At 40.0% G+C, this 21,022-nt stretch overlaps 1 protein-coding gene across 3 annotated transcripts in view; it reads right to left on the bottom strand.

Annotated features, from left to right (window-relative positions):
• Window positions 1-332: 332 nt before the first annotated feature.
• Window positions 333-21,022, bottom strand: part of LOC135698011 (glucose dehydrogenase [FAD, quinone]-like) — a 92,324-nt gene continuing 71,634 nt past the window's right edge. The window contains exons 1-4 of one of the 3 annotated variants that reach the window (XM_065217878.1): window positions 7,775-7,953; window positions 2,024-2,333; window positions 637-1,958; window positions 333-576 (exon numbers count right to left, since the gene is read on the bottom strand). In XM_065217878.1, coding sequence (XP_065073950.1) covers window positions 367-576; window positions 637-1,958; window positions 2,024-2,333 — 1,842 coding nt within the window. In that variant the 5' untranslated portion in view covers window positions 7,775-7,953 and the 3' untranslated portion in view covers window positions 333-366. Of the gene's footprint in view, window positions 577-636; window positions 1,959-2,023; window positions 2,334-7,774; window positions 7,954-21,022 lie in introns of those variants that run through there. The other 2 variants (XM_065217876.1, XM_065217877.1) reach the window with 2 other exon arrangements.

Genomic DNA, 21,022 nt, shown 5'->3' with positions numbered 1-21,022 from the left:
ACCGAAAGAACTGCTGATGAAAAACAATGAGGAGGACCAAAAAATGGTTGCTGCCGAGAAAACAGACGATCGCGTGGCACATATCGAGAGTGGCCTGCTTTTGTCGACAGCCGAGTGAACACTGATTTGTTAAATTGTTCGCTCTTATTCTTCAGGAACAATTTATCAAGCATGTTAAATATTGAACGAAGTTCTGAAAATAATTATAAGAAGATAATTTATATTTGCACCACTTATTTTGTATTTACAGTAACATTAATTTAAACTGACTAGACAATACGATTACTGGTACTGGTACACCTTCATTTACATCATACCAGAGTGTTTTGACATTTTAATAGAAAACAATACGAACTACTTGAACCATCAACTGTCAACATTGTTGGCCCAGTCTTTTTTAACCATGTCGGCAGCTTTTTCACCGATCATGTACACTACTCCGTTGGTATGAGCGGCCGGTAGAAATGGCATCACGGATGCATCCACTACTCTCAAGTTACGAATGCCGTAGACCTGTAGTTCAGGGTTTACAACTGCATCCGGGTCACTGGATGGGCCCATCTTACACGTTCCGGACTGAAATGATAAAATATGATATTTTAGTAAAGCACAGATCATGACCCTAAAATTTCCTACTACCTGATGTTGTATGCTCGCTCCAACCTGCTGAAGGCAACACTTCCAGTAGGCATCGCTACGGAAGGGTTCCTTTTCGCACCCGTAGAACGGTGTCCCGAGTAGCTTCGCTCCATATGGTGCAAAGCTCTCGGATTCTGCGATTCGCACCGCCAGTTTGATGCCCTCGATCATCGTCGACATATCCTTGGGATGATCAAAGAAGCTACCCTCCATATGCGGCCAGTGGTACGGGTTTGTACTTTTCAGATACAACCGACCTCGGCTTCGTGGGCGCATTAATACTGGGGCTATACCGAAGGCATGCTGTCCTCTGGCCGATCCGTAGGTTTTGCTGTAGAATTCCTTCGTCATACCGAAGGTATGTCGCAGAGATCCTGATTCGTCATTGTTGACGGCTCCGGTTCCCAGCACCAGCTCCATATCCGGATAATCGGACGGTAAGTCGGAATTGTTTGTTTTCACGAATGCAATACCTTCCGCGCCCCCCGGAACCGTGAACGGTCCTTTTCTGTTGATCATGTAATTTAGGATAAATTCAGGTCTTCTCATATCCCGTTCGCGAATAGTCACTGGTTTATTGACCGTAAACACCAGCCCTGAAAGTGTCGTATGGTCTTGCAGATTGTATCCAACTTTTAAATCTTGAATCACTGGAATACCAAGCTGTTCTAGGTGATCCTTAGGTCCAACACCGGACAGCATCAGTAGTTGTGGAGAAGCGATTGCTCCTGCTGTCAGGATGACTTCTTTGGTTACCTTTATCTGGTATCGTTTCTTGTCCTTTGTAAATTCAACGCCATATGCAGTTTTTAATTCCGGGTTAATTAAAATTTTGGTTGCCCATGATTTCATTGAGATATGCAAATTTGGACGATTTGCGACAGGTCTAAGATAAGCTCTGGAAGCGCTGCAGCGTTCACCGTTCTTCATGGTCGCCAATGCTTTGTAGAATCCCAGCTGAACTGGGGCATTTGGGTCGATTTCTTCATATCCGAAGGCTTTTCCTGCAGCGATGAAACGCCTCAACATGGGTGTTTCAAATGAAGTCTGTTCGATATGCACGTATCCTTCTGGATTAGGCTTGCGCCCTTTTATCTGCTCTGCTTTCTCGAAATATTTTACAACGTCCTTGTAGCTCCATCCATAGTTTCCAGCTTGTTCCCATTCGTCATAATCCCGTTTGTGCCCTCTTCCATAGAGAAGAAAATTAATGAGACTGGTTCCTCCTAAACCTCTACCTTTGGGCCAGTAGCATACGCCATTTTCTAAGCCTTTGCAGGCGTTCTTCATCGGGGCCGAACAGTATCCCCAGCTAAATTCTGTAATTGAAAATAATTCGGTTAATTCCTATTCGTCACTATTCTGTAAAATTCTTAGTATTTACTAGTAGCAGTCGTTAATCCAGCTGTCAGCGGTACATTGACCATAAGATTTTCTTCGGTTCCCACTTCCAACAGAAGCACGTTCCAGTTGGGATTCTCGCTGAGACGATTGGCCATAGCGGAGCCCCCGGAGCCGGCTCCGATCACGATGAAGTCATACTCCTTGCGGAACACGGTTGTATCCGGTATGCGTGAGGTTCGATTTCCATAGAGAAACAGGAAGCTTATGTCATCGAATATGTTCTGGAATGGAGTGTCCGGTGCGGCGTGGTGGATAGTGAAGAGAAACAGGAAAAGACTGCGTAGTAGCATCTGAGGGATGGTAGAGGAGAGGAAATTTAGAAATTCTTTAGTCCTTGTATGTAGGTATAACTCATTTCCATTTTTGGTCAGAAAATGTGAACGTGAACCACGTTATTAACTTATCAGTAATCGCGTCAACTTTTGAAACAAGAGCACTCACGAGTTGTACAAAATAGAGACCTCCAAACACAACGCTTCTAACGTACCGCAACAATAGGACTGTTCCCCTACAACAGTATTTTATTAAGTTGAAGATGCTAATTTAAAATAACAGACTAAAGTGGTATTTTTTATCAATAGATGAGGAGATAAATGTATAAAGTTGATAGTTCCGTTAGAGTATGGCAGTGTAAAAATTGTATATAGAGAGTAGAAAGCGAGCAAGAAAACTTTCAGGAAGGTACAAATCGGTTTGATCATCTCTCTTTAACAAACTCCCCCGTTCGAGAGGGATGGTGAGGGGTCTAAGCAGTGTCCGCGCTTCTATTATCATTTTCTCAGTGCGCACAACGTCCAAACATCTCAGGTGAGTGTGACTATTAGCGGCCTCTTTTTCTTCGACAACCTTTCCGTTTGAACTGCGTGTTAACCAGCTCGAAATTAGCCGCTTTTTGTAGTGCGTATATTCTGGCCTAACAGCATTGCTCAGTCGTAAAAATGTAATCAGATTGAAGATGAGAGACTAAGGAATCGTTTGAATTTTCAGCGAAGTGTTTTGATCGGAAAATACAGTGAAATTTACGTTTAAATTCTGGTTGTCAAATACAATCAATGGGTGCTGAAATCGACATTCTGGATCACTCGATCTCAAGTGACCAAGTAAATGCATCAACCCCCTCTGATTTGAGCCAAAATTGATGGGTTGAATTATTTTAGGCCAAAAATCAAAACATTTGTGCCAATCTACCCATCCAAAAGGGTAGTTTTTACATATCTCTGAAACCGATAAAGATACAAACGGCATTGAGTACCGTTTTTGAAGTATTTTAAACGTACAATCAAATTTTATGATCGTAATTTATCTACAGTGTCGCCAAATCTACGGTTTTCTAATTTGAAAACTTTAAATGCAAATATATCAAGAAGCCCCTTTTTAATTTTGATGACACCAAAGTGTTTTTTACATAAGCATTTCGAAACGAGGAAAAACAATACGTTTCGTTTAGCAGATATTGAATTTTAAAGATTGCAAGATTTAATAAAAATTTATCAATTTCACCAAAACGCTTCCATATAGAATGTTGGTACCGTAAAACGGAGTAACATTGATTGTTTTTTACAGTATATTCTAAAAAATTTTACAGCAATGACTGTTTTTCAAATTTTATATTTTTAAAACAAGTACTGAGGATCCAAGAGATAATTCGCTAGTAATATGTTGAACGAAAATTAAGGCATTTGCACTATTTTTTTTAGTTTTGTGACCGAACTTCAGTATTATGATTTGGGGTTACTTTGATAATGCTCGATGAATGTAGAACAAAATAAGTGAAACTCAAACAATTTAGTTCTTTAAATATGAAGCAGTCATGACTAGAATTCGGTGGTAGATCCGATTCTGCACATTGTAGTTTCATATTTATACCTGTGATCTTGATGTTTTTACCTAGGGGATGAGTTTTGGGGTTAGATTTTGATAAGTTCTTTAGTGGAAATCACATTTAAGACTGCACATTGTAGTCGAAATAGGTATCTGTTTTGGACACTAAAATCAATTAATGCATATAAATCGCTGGTCACGTCTTCCTTCGGAAGGGAAGTAAAGCCGTTGGTCCCGGCCCATGTGTGTTGAATGGGCGCAAAATCCTACGCAGGTGTGGAAGCTGCCTTCCTTCACATTCGATTGCCCACAAATGGATGACAATCGATGTCCGTCGGTGAGTGGCACTAGATTGCGGAACAGAGACCGAAGTTAAATAAAGGAAAGAAGATAAGTTGTGTGATGTGATATTAAGGGCTCGGTGGCCTTAGAGCGACCGCTTTTGCTTACTGAGCAGAACATCACTTTTTTCTTTCTTTTTCATCTCAACTCGAACCCATCACGTAGCGTTTGCCAAAACAAACTTTGCTGCTTACCCAACCCTTTTATCTAACATTCCAGTGATTTTTCGTGTTAGTGCAGAGGACTTCTCGGTTGCTAAAAAGCGATGATCACGTTAACACATTCCTACCCAATCCTTTCTAGACCTGCATTAGGACGCGGGCGGCGCTGGTATTGCCTTATTTTGAGATCACTAGTTTTTACACATTGATGATGATTGATAGCGCCAAGTATCATCTGTTATTTCTCTGTGTAATTACAGCTGATCTGGCAACAACGGAGTAGCATCCACCGAAGCTTGTACTTGCCACACAACTATACTATTGCAAAAATGATACAGGCATCGAAAACTCTCAATCAATAACTGTGGAAGTGCATCTTAAACACTAAGTTGAGAGCTCGCAATAAGCTAATATGCGATAAGCAATAAGCTTGAAATGCGAAGAAGAAGAATAATCCACGGGCGATCAATCATGCTCATGCTCATTTGGGCAACAAGATTCAAAGTTAGCAGCCATTTTTCAGTCTTCACCGAATTTATCGCGATTCGAACATAGATTATGCCACATAGGGGAAATGGATTTCCTATCGGCCTAAATGCCCCTAATTTGGACCCATACATAAATTCAGCAATCGACTAAATTTTCAATAGCGACCAAAATATCCATTAGTACCGTCCCAATGACGCGTTCATCAAGATAAAATTGATAAATAGCTGATTTTTTGCGATGGGACCAATCTTAGATCCATAGGCCAACATTAGAGCCATTTCCCCTATCTACGGAAATAAAATTAAATCGCGTAAAGATACGATTGTTGCTGTTTTTTTTTGGATCTGAAACGCGCTTTTGAAACAATTTCTAGGCCCTTATTTTTAAGTACAATCAAGCGCTTTGGAATTACGAGTACTGCATATAAATGGTTTGAAAGCTATTTGTCTGACAGAACTCAACGGACTGTTTTTAATGATTCTGTTTCCAGTCCCGTGGAGAATAACCTAGGAGTGCCCCAGGAAAGTGTATTAGGGCCCCTTTTATTTATTATGTATATTAATGACTTGCAACGTGTTTTACGGTTTTGCGACATTAATCTTTTTGCAGATGATACTGTGTTATTCATTGCAGCTAAGGATTTAGAAGTTGCCGTCTCACACTTGAATGTAGATTTGCAGTATCTAAGTAGATGGCTGAAGTGTAAGCAGTTAAAATTGAATACAAGTAGAACTAAATTTATGCTAATTTCGCGGAATCGATTAAATGAGAACGTCTCTGTTGTAATTGATGATGAGACTATTGATCGCGTTCAGGAGATTACATATCTTGGCGTGATTATTGATGACAAACTTAAGTTCAACTCTCACATTGACAATGTCATCAAGAAAATTGCCAAGAAGTATGGAATTCTATGTCGATTTAAAAACGAGTTAACTATTGTAAGTAAAATACAGCTATAAAAATCAATCATCTCCTCATCTAGACTTTTGCCCATCCATTTTATTTCTGTCAAATGAAAAAAGGAATTTATATCTGTAAATGTAACCAGCTCGTTTTTTTTTGCTAACCTGGTTAAAATGTTTACATTGAATTATCTTAAAGATAAATCGTCCAGTTCAAACCTTTGTAGGGGTAAGAGGTGGGACCATCATCATCATTTTAAAATTATGCAAGTTTATTTCACATGTGTATTTTTTAAATCTCTCATAGTAATCACCATACAAACTTTAAACTGTTTGTGAGACCTCTAAACCTTCATCAAGCTTAACCATAGGGTAGAGAACTACTTCGACCTAAGCGCCCATTTTGGGCCTATAAAGCATAAAACATCAAATAAATCCATGATTTCGGCGTTAACAGGTAAATTATGCATGCAAATTATACTTAAGTTCAAATGCCACCGATCGAAGTCAATGAGAATGCGTGATATGAATGTTGCACCCAATATTCTCAAACACAAATCAAGCGCTCCGACCGAATCAATCTTTATCTTCATCCGAAAGGCCGAAGTGACATTGGCGTTTCAGTGGCGTTTCAATGCATAAGGCCGAGTTTAGAATCCGTAGGCCGAGTTTGGCGTCAAGAAGCAGTGTTAGACTTTTAACAATATCTCAACAAAAAAGTTTCCCTTTATCAAATCTTACGGTACCTACGGAAAGGTAAATAAATTTGAAAGCCATCAGTAATAATAACATTCCGTTTGGTGCTAAACTACGCTAGATTAAGAAAGACAAAGGGCGGGTTGTGCTTAATAGGCCTGAAATGGGGTACTTAACCCTATTTGTACTGGCTCATATTTGTGGCCATGAATTAAATTGAAGGGTTATTCTAGGCGCTTGCCCGTCACTCCGCTCCTCCGATTAAAAAAACACGGACAGCAAAATAAATGTAAGTAGCTGCGCAGTAGAAGAGCATTTTTACAAGTTTTACGGAGCATTTCATCGTTTTTGTATTGCAAAAACCAATATCAAATTTTTATATTTTGCAAGGCGAAGTATGGGAGAGAAATCTTAAAGTGCTGCTATTTATCGAACAAAGCTTTAATGATTATTTTCGATGCTTCTACGGGTGTTGAAAACTCAAGCGCTACTCATGTTTATGTTTTACACCATACTTATGTTTTTTTTTTATTAAATATACAGAATAAAAAAAAAATTCGCTGAAAGTTAGGCAGATTTTGACATTTTATTCCACAGTAACAATCAAATTTATGAATTTATTACTTATTTTAAAGTTAAACACTTTAAAAAACCTTTCTCCCATACCTAACCGAGCCAAATTAAAAAAAAAATTATTACGTTTTCAAGTTGGTCACAAAGGATTAAGTTTTTCAGGCTTATTGCCTTCACAATACACAACCGAAGTCGAAAATCAGTATCACTGCAAGTAACCGACAGCAACTGTTGCCAAAAAGTCTTAGGCAAATGGACAATTTTCTTCCTCTTCTTCTGGGCCTTGCTCGACAGGATCGGGAATCGTTGATTTTGAATTCTGTGCCCACTGTTCCAAGTTCCTAGCTGGGTCTAAAATCAACTCCACCGCTCTCCAGCCTGGCTAGATTTATATCCGATCTTACCATTCCCCATGAATAGAAGTCGAATGTCTCACATGTTATACTAACTTCAGATAATTTCATTTTAAAACAGATTCTTCGTGAAACCATTATGCATTTCGAAACACTTTTCGAGTAAAATAAAAAAAAACTTTTTTTTTAAATTTTATCATTCCGGTCACGTTTAAAACGTACAATAGCAACTACTTTATGTGTCGAATAGAGCACATCTTCACCGACACTGAACATGGAGGCTCTCATTTCACACACGTTTGTTAGATTGTTTAGCGACACTCATTGCATTTGCATTATTTACGAGACCACATTCCTTATGCCAGCATGTCTGGTGAACTTGAATACGTACTATTATAACGGAATTGCGTAACACTATTCTCACTGAAAGCACATGTCACACTAAAAACTGGTTAGGATAGAATCTAATAGCAGCGTGGAATCACCGATCATGCACAGTCCAATCCACCATATCACGGTCACACTTCAGCAGAGTATCCTTCCAATCGCGACGCCGTTTCCCCAACGACTGGTCTACGCGCTGCTTCTCATGAACTGCGCTTGCAGTTTATAATCAATAGTAGACCAAAGCTACTTCCACTTCGGTTACCGGTGTAAAATCCCCCCTGTACGGATTTTCTGTCTGTTTTTGTCGCAAGATCAAAACCCCATGCTCGATGTCTAGGCATTCAGAAACGCAGTCAGCTTTAAGGGGGGATAGCCAGTCAGCAGCAGCAGCAACAACAGCCCTAGTTGCCACTGTGCTAGGAAGATACTTATATACATTCTCACCCCGAAAAAAAAAGGTGTTGCGAATTAAATCGACTATGAGATGGCCGGGGTGATTTGATGGTCGGTGCTATACAACAGTTGATTTGAGGATCGCCAGTTGATTGTGATGCTTTCAGCTTTTTTTTTTTTGTGATGTTCTAGGTTGCAAAATTAATCTGTTGGAGTACATTTTCATAGTGCTGGGGAACTTTTGGATCACAGTGAGGCTTGAAACTAATTCATTAAGTGACCTTCTGCCTTGTCTGTAGTTTACTGATGGAACAGATGTCTGAATTAAATAAGTGCAAGATCAGTTGAGCTTGTCATGGAAGATCTTATGAAAAAAAAATCCAACTGACTTTGTTTGTCTTCGTCGTTCATTCAATCTAACTAGTTTGAGATATTACATCCGTAAACAAACACTAAAATCAAACCTAGAAACCATACCCTTGACAGTGATCATTGATCAAGACTGAATTGACCACTTTTGTCTAATGCATTATTATTAACTCTTAGAGCACCAAACCAAAATCAAATTTTTCGCTATTGTTTAAATATCTTCGGTAATTTCATACGGGTTTCAGATGTTTTTATCTTTTTGGAAAGTATATTAGTTCTCTTTTCTTATGATTCATTTGGCAGTTATTCATGAAGGTTGGTACGATTGTTAATTAAATGTGTGGAAATCAAATTTTTGTCAGCAGATAAGCCGTTTTAGCAAGTTAAAACTGATAGATTTCGTCGTACATATTTTCCCTGAAAGTTTTTTTTTTAAATATATAGTAGAACATGGTCGGCGTGTAGGGTGAGTGTACCAGTTATGGTCATACGTTCCAATTATGGTGTGTTCCAATTATGGCCTATGGAATTCCCATAGGCCATAATTGGAACACACCATAATAGGAACGTATAACCATAACTGGTACATCTACCCTACAACAAATTAATTAAAAGTTGAGGAAACGATTTGAAAACATTAGTAAACGGATAAATAGAATCAGTTTTAAAAAAGTGTCGAGTTTATTTTTAGTCTGATGCTCGAAGAGTTAAAATAAGCAATTATCCCTTCCCAAGCGTACGGCGCATCAAGACAAACTATATTGAATACAAACAATAACAGCCTACCCGATCTGCCTGTAGAGGCAATCTCTTGCCCGAGCCGGTTTCCATTTTCGATGCTACCGCTCCCGTACCGGGCACTGTCGTCGTCACACTGAGATGAACATCTGATCTTCTCCGCAAGTAAGTATCCATCTCAATCATATCCGTGGCGGTTTTGCACTATCAACGTACCAATTGCTCATCACGGTGGCTGGATACCGTCCCCTGTTCAACTTAGTCAATGCTAAACGATCACGCACCGCTAGCATTGAACCGGCATTTTCTGGTAATTTTATTGTTTATATTAAAAACGACATCGCTACTGCTGTTAAGATGGCTTGCAAAAGAAAGGTGTCCACCTTGACGTCCAATTCCGTACCATTGAAGATGCTACAATTTTGGTTAATGATTTGAAGCGCAAAGCAGCTGCTTAACCTTGAAGTCTGGTATCTGCCCCGGGTTGCTTGGGCGGTCGCAACGAGCTTTGAGGATAAATGAACTAATGTTTTGATCGAACGTCGCGTGCGTGTTTCACAATCGGTCAACAGGTCTAGCACGAGTCTGAGTTGCACACCAGCTGGTGGTGGGGATCAAGTTCTAGAAGTACGAATGACCTAGATTCGGACGCGACGTTCGTGTCTACATAGGGCTGTGCGACGCAACCGGTTATATCGAAAATATCTTAAACATGTGACGATTCCTCGTTGCAGACCATAAATTGACGATGGTCGTTGTACACCACCAAGAGAGCTGGTTAATTCAATCGATTGGATCCAGTCACCGGAACCCGTTGAACTATCGGTCATTAGCACAAAACGTTTGGGTTGATGAATTGGGCTACCGTCGCGAGAGCAGGGGATGGTCATTCAGTGTGTCATATTATTCTGTGTCATAAATTTTACGATCGCGGAATTGTTGTTATGTTTGTTGTTTTCCGCTCTCGTTCCAGTTCACGGATCACATCAATCAAGCAAGTTCTTCAATGACGAGATTGAGTGGTATACCTGGCATCACGTGGATTATCTCGCTTGTTTTGACTATAAACGGCGCAATTTTGCATATTTTAGTCTTGATTTTAGAAGCTTCTGAAAATTAGAAAAAAATTAGCTTTACCCTGCGGCCACGCTAAAGCAAGACTGCGCTGGAGGCGGCGGGGTTATATTCCCGGTCTAATCGAGGGATTTTTCGTGTTGGTTCTCAACTTGCCCAGCCATTAGGGTGGGGCTTATTTTTTTTAAATCGTTCGGGGACATGTTTTTCCATGTGGAAAATGATTATTGAGCATTTCCAGCCCAAAACGCAAACAGGTTGGATATGAGTGACGAAGGATTTATTGCCTTGTCTTATGTAATACTAGGTGGGGTGAAAAGTAACCTCCATGAGAATGATTTTTTTATGTCTTTTGTTATTTTTTTTCAATATCTGCCCAAATGTAGCGCGCAAAATGCGGCTAACGGTTTTCCGTCTTCTGGATCGTTCACTGGCTCAATAAACGGATGACTTAAGCGCCACCTCCAAGGAGGACCGTCCGTCGAGTCTTGTTTGCCCGGCTAGAAACCCGACCTCAGGGCGGGTTTGTTCAATCAGAACCTAAAATTTATTTTCAAAACGAAACAGAAGACTCAAACAGCACGATGGATCGAGATTCTCCACACAAAGAGGTCGCCACAATCGCGACGAGAGAATAGTTGATGCTACCGATCGTTCTACCTACTCACGAAAACAACACTCACCAGTATCATCACTGGAGGAACTCACTTATTCAAAGATCCCCGCCGATCGAGACACGTGAGTGGAGAGACTGATTTCCCAGGCAGTCTAACCTGGCGTACAAGAACATCAACACAAAAAAGTAAAACGACGCGAAATGTGAGAATTCTCGAAACCAAAAAATATGTTACATGGGAAACTTTAAGCTTGGTTCCCCTGTTTCCAGCGATTTTCTAACTTCATTATCCCGTCCGAAAAGTCATTTTCCGGAAGGTCTGCAAAATACTCCTCCGCGGCGTTGATGATTTCCTCACGTGAGCTGAATTTTTTTATTGATGAGCCATCTTTTGAGGTTTGGGAAGAGATAATAGCATAGAGGTAACTCTAAGACTAGTAGGTTCCGAAGAAACGTGCTCAACTTTTTGGCTTAGCTCTGGTACTATCTTCGGTCCCAAGCTGATCGATTCACCCCTCGAAGCATAGGAAAATCCACTAACCCCTCATTTTATCTGTCAAACTTTCATAGCGAATCAAAACAAACATTGGGTAGTACTAGAATTTCGACTAGAATGGAGTACGTTAATCGATTTGCTTGGGACCAATAGGCTAGTCAAGTAGTGAGCCAATTTTAAATCGTTAGTTTCCACCGGTTGATAATAGTCTGGGGGAGCCAAATCGCGCGAATAAGGTGGATGCGGAAGCAATTGGAGTCGTAAGTCGTTGATTTTAGCCGTGGTTGCGATTCTCTTGTGCGCCGGCTCCAATCGCTCCAATGATGCACAGTAATACTCACTGTTGATGGTTTTTCCTTTTTCGAGGTAGTCCACGAAGCGTATGCCATGATAATCCCAGAAAACGGACGCCATAACCACCGACCCATCGAGCCTCCCTCGGCCGCTTCGGAGCACTCGTGCTAGCTTCAGTCCATTGCCGGGCACTAATTCTGTTCTCTTGGGTGTAATAGTAGATCCAGGTTTCATCAACAGTTACCAATCGACGCCAAAAGTCCACCCGATTCCGCATCAGCAAGTCCAAACACTCTTTCAAAGTGCTTTCACGTTCGTGTTTTTGGTCAGGAGTGACCTTGCGCGGCACTCACCGGCAGGATAACTTTTTCATATGCAGAATCTCGCCCAAAATATGGCGTGTGCGCTCAGAACTAATCTTTGCGGTATCTGCTAGCTCGCGCACCTTCACTTACCGGTCAGTCAACACCATTTCATGTATTTTTTTTTTGACATTGTCCTCTGTAACCACATCGGAGGGCCTGCCACTGTGGACTCGATCAGTTGTGGAGTTGCGGGCACCACGAAACTCTCGAAACCAATATTTGACGGTGTAAACTGACAGAGCATTAGCCCCATAATATTTATCCAACTTTTCTTTTGTTTCCTTCGCTGTTCTGGCTCTAAAAAAATAATGTTTTATGAGGTATAGAAAATCGTTTTTATCCATACTCAACATGATGCCAAACACGTCAACAACAATCAGCTGTCAACACAAAACAAAAGGCAGTATCGCACTGAAATTTGGCATGTCTGTCTAAATATGAACGGACTACCGTATGCGTGATAATGTTTGCACCATCGTACATATAAGGCTCCCGTTCCACCTGTGCATACAATGCCTTGGTTTTCTTTGCATGCACATAACCTATAGCTCATACCGTAGTAGGCTGTGTATATAAGAAAATGAATTACTTAGTTTGACAGTTGCACCATGACGAAGTGCAGCGTATTTGTGATTTGTCCCACGCGCAAATGTCGCAAAAAGACATTTCAATCGCCGTGAGAGTGTCCCGGTGGACCGTCAAAAGTGTTTTAGACCGAGAAAAGAAAGGAAAACTATCCGCGAAGGTGACCACAGGTCGTCCGAGGTCAGGTCGGGTTCCGAGGGTTATCGCTGCTATCAAAAGGAAGATTCGGGTGAATCCAGTGCGTTCAATAAGGAAAATGGCAAAGAAACACGGGATCAGTGACTTTACGGCACGCAAGATCGTAAAGGAAGATTGCGGCGTGAAGTCGAGGGCACGGAAAAAAACTCACATGATTACCAACCGTATCCGTGAGCTACGAGTCGAACGATGCAAGAAAATCTTGAACTTCCTTAAGCGAAACAATCCGGTAATCCTGTTCACCGACGAGAGCATGTTTACCGTCGATCCCGTATCAAATTCCAGAACAGACCGGTATATTAGTTCTCTTCGGGTAAAAGCCGTAGCCGACGAGCACAAGAACGTGTATCTGACCAAGCATCCTGCTAGCGTTATGGTGCTTGGATTGGTGGCTTCTGATGGCAAAAAAATGGACCCGGTATTCATTCCAGAAAGCGACAAGGTCAACACGGAGGTCTACATCGGGATTTTAAGTAATTATGTTCTTCCGTGGATCAAAGAACAGTACGGTCCGAAGCCAAATTTTGTATTTCAACAAGATGGGGCTCCGTGCCACACCTCGAATCGCACTCAGGAGTGGTTGCAGGAACATTTTCCGTTCTGGGCGAAGGATATGTAGCCGCCATCCGGCCCCGATCTTAATCCGCTGGATTACTCAATATGGCGCGTCATGAAGGCCAAGGCCTGTTCTAAGCGCCACCCGAGTACAGCAAGCCTCAGACAAACATTGACCCGTACCTGGAGAGAAATGGATCCAGACTACATTATTAGAACCTGCCGTGCATTCCGGAAGCGTGTGGAGGCCGTAATTGCAGCAAGTGGAAACTCGATCGATGATTAACATAGTTTAAGACTCTGAGAAACATCCCCCCTTTGAATAAATAAAAAACGAAAACGAAATTTTTGATTTTGTTTTAAATTTTGACGTTGCTTAATGGTACAAACATTATCACGCATACGGTACAAGGCACCATAACCTTTTTTGCTGTAGCAGCGCATTCTGGCGGTCAAGGAGGTTACTGTTCACCTCACCTAGTATGTGAGACCTTAAATCTCTTCTGTCTCCATATGAATTCTGCAAAACGTCCTTAGTTTCGCTCCATTCATTTGGATTTCCAGCAGCGATATGAACTTCTTTCGCATCGCCCACTATTTTACATTTAACCGCTCTAATAATTTGAGCTTATATCTTCTCATCTTCATACGGTTTGAACATATTAAGTGTTTTATCGGTGTCTTGTTTCCACGCTTGTTACCGTTAAACGTGGGTAAATTTTTGATTGGATCCGGTGTCCGGAAAGCTAAGAAAGGATCATCAGCTTTCGTTTTCAACGCGTCTAGTTGAGCTATCAGAATGTTTTAATTATGTACTTGTAAGTTTTGCAATGTAATCCAACAAATCTTTCTGGCTTAAATCGGTTTGATTATCGTCTCTTGACATTTTCGCAAAAAGATGTTTATCACTTTATTTGTTGATTGAAGTAATGGTATTTGGATTTTGACACTGATATGCACTCAAGTAAAGAATCGTTTTCCTTTCTTAAATCGATTGTGCTTTGAGCTATCCAACATATATTAGTTCGATTTCGACAATGATATGCTCTCAAGTCAAAAACATTCTATTCTAATTGATGTAGCTTTTAGCGTTTTTCTTTTATTCTTACAGCAGATGAGAAGGATTTTCACTCTTCACACTGTGCTTTTTTTCAGTTTACGTATTTGTATACTTTTGCTTTCACTACACTTTGTGTTAGATACTGATTGATGATACTACTTCACAATTAAGTCAAGTAATAAAAAATGTGTTACTTACGAGAAAAATAGTTTTGGTTTCACTTTTAAATTCACTTAACCACTCGACCGGTTCAACTGCGCCAATTATAACTCTGTAGTCCAGAACGACTTAAAAAAAACTATTACACTGTTGTAATCGGTTGATTACAATGAAACGCACTAATTAAATCTAGAACACCTTCATAAATTAGATCCGCTGACTCGCCATTCCTCCGAGTGGATCGATTCTGATGCAACCTTCGTCCGCATGATTCGATCGATCCTGCGCGCATCATCGATTTGTTTTGCTGATGTCGATACTGGATGGTGGTATGGCTTGGCTGGTCGGTCGTGGTGTAACATCTTTTTATGTTAAAGTGGTTCAAAATATTGATTTTTTTTTTCAAAAATTACTATTTTTCAAAAATTTATAACTTTTGAACCACTTCGTCGATTTCAAAGATCAAAATATCAAATTAAAGTTAATTAATAATGATTTCTAGAAAACAATATAATGTGGTTAACAAATTGAGATTTTGCTTAGGAAAACATTTTTTTCCTTGATTTGTTTTCAGTTGATCTTGTTTTCCGTGCTGAGCACCAATGCTACCGACGCCAGGGAGGCAGCTTCTACACCTGGACCCTACCTATCGACCCATCATCTCATGAACCGGGGACCAACGGCTTTACTTCCCTTCCGAAGGAAGGCGTGATCAGAGATGTTATGCCTCAGAACATCCCGGCGGCGCCGACTGCCTTCTGGGGTGAGAGGTAATCACGCTTACCACTACACCACCAGCACCGCTTTTTTATAGAACATTGATTGTATATATATTTTTTATGGTTTTCATGGTTTTTAAATAGAGGCCGCAATATATTTTTATAATTTTCTTTGAAAATGTAGGCTTTTTTACACTTAATGTCACAAAATTAACGATGTTCTTTTTTTGTTTTTGAGTCATATTTTTTTGAAGTGATCAAGTTTTGGGTTTTCGCTCAATACTCCTATGCGACTAGACTACCATGCGTCTCCATCGATTTATAGCGACTGTAACATGGTCACGACGTATGGGAGTTTAGTCGGTGGTAGGTGATTTCAAACTTTATAATAGGCCGAGAAATTCCACGAGAAACCCTACCACTGGATACAATGAGTGGATACGCAGTTTCGTTTTTGGAAACGGCTGAATTAAAGGTATTTTTTTTTATTAATTTATTTGATAAGGCTCAAACGAATTAAGTTTACATAGCCGAGGATTATTGGTCACTATACAATACATCTTAAAACTATAGTCCAAAGGTACAACACAATAAACACTTTATCTTCCGCTATCCAAAAAGCCTCCTCCACCGGAACTGGAGCCGCTTCCAGTGGTTTCATTGTATGGCAGTTACGCCAACGGGGGTCAGAGCGCTACAATTGCAGCAATGGACGCAAAACGTGGTCAGCACTCACACACTCATCACTAAACGGTTGGTTTCCAAAGTTGACGACGCATCGAGCGAAAGAACTGGTGATGAAGAACAATGAGGAGAACCACACAATGGTTGCTGTCGAGAAAACAGACGATCGCGTGGCACACATCGAGAGTGGCCTGCCTTTGTCGACAGCCGAGTGAACACTCTGAATTAAAGTGATGTGTTCGAGTTAAGAAAAAAAAAACTAACGAAGCTTGAATGTGAAGGGGTATGAGATTAAACCCATGGTGTTCTGCTCAGTGTAGGAAAGAGCAGCTCTCGCCTTAGTATGGGTCCCAGATGTTTTTTTTTATCTATATGGAAAGTTTTTCTGGCTTACTACCGATCATAAACCGGTGGAAACAATCTTTGTTTGATACTACTATAAAGTTATTTATATACCTGGAAAATTTAACATTGATGACCCATTTTCAAGGCTCTGTCAGGGAACACCAGATCAAGTTGAACGTTATGATGAAGAGAGTGAAAGAATTGTACGACTAGTATCCATTGATGTCTGTCCCGCTGCTGTCTCGCCTTTTGAGATTATTAAAGAAACTCGGAATGATATTGAATTATCAGAAGAATATCCGCAGAAAAACGCCTAAAACGTTGATCCGGTACACATTGATTTCAAGCGATCTTTCTACTGACGGAGAACTGGTTTTGAAAAACAACAAAATTAGTGTGCCAAAAGCTTTGCATATTCGTGTTCTGAAGCTTGCCCACGAGCCTCATCAAGGCATTGTCACAACGAAGAAAAAGTTGAGGGAAAAATTATGGTGGGTCCTGATCGATACGATGGTTGAAGAGTTTGTCAGAGCATGTAACTGATGTTTATTAGTCCCAAATCCAGTGACTGAACCAATGGATAAAGTACCTTGACCAGCAGGGCCATGGCAGAAATTACCGTTTGATCTTACAGAACTATACAGGACTATTTTTCAAGCATTCCCGAGATAGAAATTATTACATCAATAACCGCTAAGGCAACAATATTTAAATGATGCACGATTTTCTCTCGGTGTGATTTTCCAAATGACTTGATTTGTGATACCTCCGTTTGGATCAGCAGAACCGAACACTACTGAAATCCGTAAAAATAGGTGTTACTCAAGGATGAGACTGGAAGAATGATCTATTCGATTTCTTGTCGACTTACCGAAATACCCCACATTCCATTCCCAACGAAACTCCAGCGAAATTAATGTTTGGTAGTAACTTGAAGGATAAATTACCTAACCTTACCGTTGACAATGAAAGAGAAGCAAATGCTTAAATAAGAGAAACCGATCGAACATATGGTGACAACCAAAGACGAGGTAAACATTCAGTGATTGATGTTGGAAAACACGTAGTAGTTAAGAATTTCTCGAAACGCAACAAGCTAACGCCTACTTTTGATCAACAGCCGTACAAAGTTACAAAGAAAAATGGAACGCGACTAACTGTGAAGAATCTGGAAACCGGTATTGAGTATGACAGACATATCAATCATAATAAACGGTTAACTTGTAGCAGCTCTTTCTTCAACCTTGAAGAACCAGCATTAGTTTTCGCTGAAATCGTGAACCTGGATGAAAAGGCATCGGAAGAACCACACGAACAGGCAGCAGTCGATACTCTGGTTGAATCAACATCTACTGGACCAATTAGGACTAGAAGACGTCGTGAAGCTGGGAAACCGGAATGTTTGAAAGATTGTTTAATATAAAAATGTAATAGAGTTTCCTTAATAAGTAAGGAGAGATGTAGTATGCTGTGAGCTACAGAGATTCAGTCGGAATAGAAAGGTGGATTAAAAGATTGATTCGAAGTGAAACACTCTCTACAGTAAGTTGTGCTTCTTGCTACCGTCCATAGTCCGAAAATGCAAGTGAAGATCCCGAGTCTACACTCAGTAAGCAAAAACGGTCACCCTAAGGCCACTGAGCCCCTCATATCGATCACACCACTTATGATCGATTTTTAGTTGTAATCATTCAAACCCGGCACCGACGAAAACAACGACCATTTTCGCAAAACACAGGATGAGCAAGCAATGTGACTATAAAACTCTTTAATATGATGAGGCCTCGATTTGATTCATGATTTTTTGCTCAGTGAGCAAAAATGGCAGTGTGAGGCAGCCGATCCTCTCATATCATTACACACCACTTTTGATCAAGTTGATGCTATACCCGTTCGAACCTGACGGCTACTCCAGAATAAATATGTCCCTACGACCGACAATCTTTCAAACTCGGAGACATGAAGCTACGGAAAATCGCTTATGCATTCACTAAATTTTACTTTTACGCGATGTTCATTATTTCGATTAGGTCCTTACGGTCTTTACAGAACTTTGAAAGCCTTCATATTTTTCTTTGGATTTTATATCTGTTCATTTATTTTAACATTTTTCAATGAACCAAAGGAATTGGTTTCTGCGCTTCAAACATTTGGAGTCAAACTAATCTCATACACAAGTTTTTGAGAAGGTTTGCCGCTACAAATCTTTAAATACTCTACCCAAGCAACACGGCTTGTCATATTGAAGTTGAAAATTCTTTTCAATGACTTACGTATAGAATCAATAATACTTTAATAAACATAATTTAATACATTTATACAACCTAAAAAGCGCAAGACGCGGAGCTTATAAAACTAATTACTGGTCTTATAACATGTTTTGGAAACATATAAAAACCACCGGAAAAAAAATGAACATGGGATTCGAGAACACAGGTCCTTGCCGTGATAGAAATATTACTTCGTAGCTAGACCAACTCCGCTTGATAAAAGTTTTATAATAAGTATCTATCATGTTCTTGCCAATGACATGAAAATTTAAGCGGCGCCGGTGGTGTAGTGGTAAGCGTGATTGCCTCTCACCCCAGCAGGCCTGGGTTCAATCCCAGTCGGCACCGCCGGGATGTTCTGAGGCATAACATCTCTGATCACGCTTTCCTTCGGAAGGGAAGTAAAGCCGTCCTGAACTGCTTGGATAACAATAATGTGACTCAGAAGACACGAAATTACACTTTTGGTTACCAGGTAAATCTTTGTCATTGACGAAAAAATTAATGAGATTTTGACAAAGGTTTTTTTGAGGGTCAAATCTATCAGTGACTATGTGAAAAACAATTTTGTCAATGTCGCGTGAAAGTCTGTCAAAGACATTGACAAGTATCGGCACTGTTTCGTTCACGAATCTAACTTTTGTCCCGCTGACTCACACTATACGCAATTCCACCTTCCTGATGACATATCGAAAGTCTGATACTCCTAAAGTCATCTTCAAGAAAATTGCAATCATGCCCTGAAATAAGATTAACCTTTTACTATTGAATTTTTCTTGGTGGTTGGCCCCAGAGCTGGTGCAAATTTTATAACTTATCTTCCCGAAACACACCTTACTTTTAGTCAGGTAACGTAGTAGTACGTGAAGATGACGATAAAGATTCTTTTTACGCGGAGCTGGATCGAGCGTTCGACAGCCATGACTTCAAAATTCAAACGGAGATCCCAATACTCAGATTGACCAGGGATAAGGAATTTAGACCGGTTAGCGAAGCTTACAGCTTACGAAGGACAACGACTTCTGAATCATCGACTCCAAGAACATGGCCATTAGGGTGGCCGAAAAATTGATTTTGCTCCATTCCATTCAATCGATTACAAATCAGGAAGTTGTGGGAAAAGGGAACTTTTTATTCCCATAGTCCTAGCCTTTCACCCTAATGATTAACGAGTTAGATGGCTATCTGTTCAGGGCAAGTGAGGAAAGTCTGATTAGCTATACTGCCCATAAAAGCATAACAGTCCAATATGGATTTTTGTCAGAAATGAGCGATCCATTAGAATCGATTGTAAACTACCGACATTTTACACTGAGCACTAAAAGTTAAATGATTTTTTAGAAAATTTCGAGAAAATTACCAAAATAAGGTTGTCTCATCCATATGAGCCTACGGAAAAATACATTTTCAACAGTGTTTTTCTCTGCTTGCTGTTTTTCCAGATAGGACTGATATGCTGTTAGGGGCAGTATAGTATCATTAGCGTTTTAATTATTTGGTTAAATGCCAGATTAAATGTCTGCCCGTTTTAACCCCTACAAATATTAGTTGGTTGTTACAGCTTAAAATCTGAAATAAATTTGAAAATATGTGAGATAAAATTTTAAATAAAGCTTACAATTTTGTAGAGTACCAAAAGTAGCCAGCCATAGTTTTGATACGTAAACTGATTTTCAGTTTCCCTTGTACATTGTACTTACTCAGCAAAAAATTCTGAATTTTAATTGTGATGTAAATATTCATTCACGTAAACTTGTATTTCATTTCACGCAAACGACCAAATTGTCAGCAATGTTGTTTACAAAGATGGGCTTTTGTATACAATATTTGCAACATTTCATGAACAGTCTCAGATCTTTACACGGTTTATAATGTAAACTTATATGATATGTGACGCTCCTTTTATGTGGTGTCATATTGAACAGAAACTTACACTACTTTTTCGAACTGTGTAGTCCATTGCCAACCTGTTTAAAAATGTATGTTCTTAACCTCTAGTAAGCCGCGAGTATTCGGCCCCGTTCTACTAACTTTAATGAATCTTGTTAATGTACATTGAATTAGGGCTCCGCAATGCTTACGCAATTAAGCCTTGTCAACTAAATGGATTAAGAGTGAGGAAATAATTTTTCATAATCATTCAGCAAAGTTGCTTGTAGGGCAGGTGCACCAGTTATGGCTGTGCGTTCCGATTATGGTGTGTTCCATTTATAACCCATTTAATTCTCGTACGCCATAGACCGAGAAAATCCCCCAATTTCAGTCTGTACAGTAACGGACGGAAGTGGCACTACTATCATACAATGGTCTAGGACTTGTACCAACTACGAGT

Source organism: Ochlerotatus camptorhynchus, unplaced genomic scaffold, assembly GCF_037179485.1.
Source record: "Ochlerotatus camptorhynchus isolate MF236.1 unplaced genomic scaffold, CSIRO-AGI_Acam_v1.1 ptg000081l, whole genome shotgun sequence".
NCBI classification, from domain to species: domain Eukaryota; kingdom Metazoa; phylum Arthropoda; class Insecta; order Diptera; family Culicidae; genus Ochlerotatus; species Ochlerotatus camptorhynchus.
Note: the sequence above shows the minus strand (reverse complement) of the source record. Positions and strands in the feature narration are given on the sequence as shown.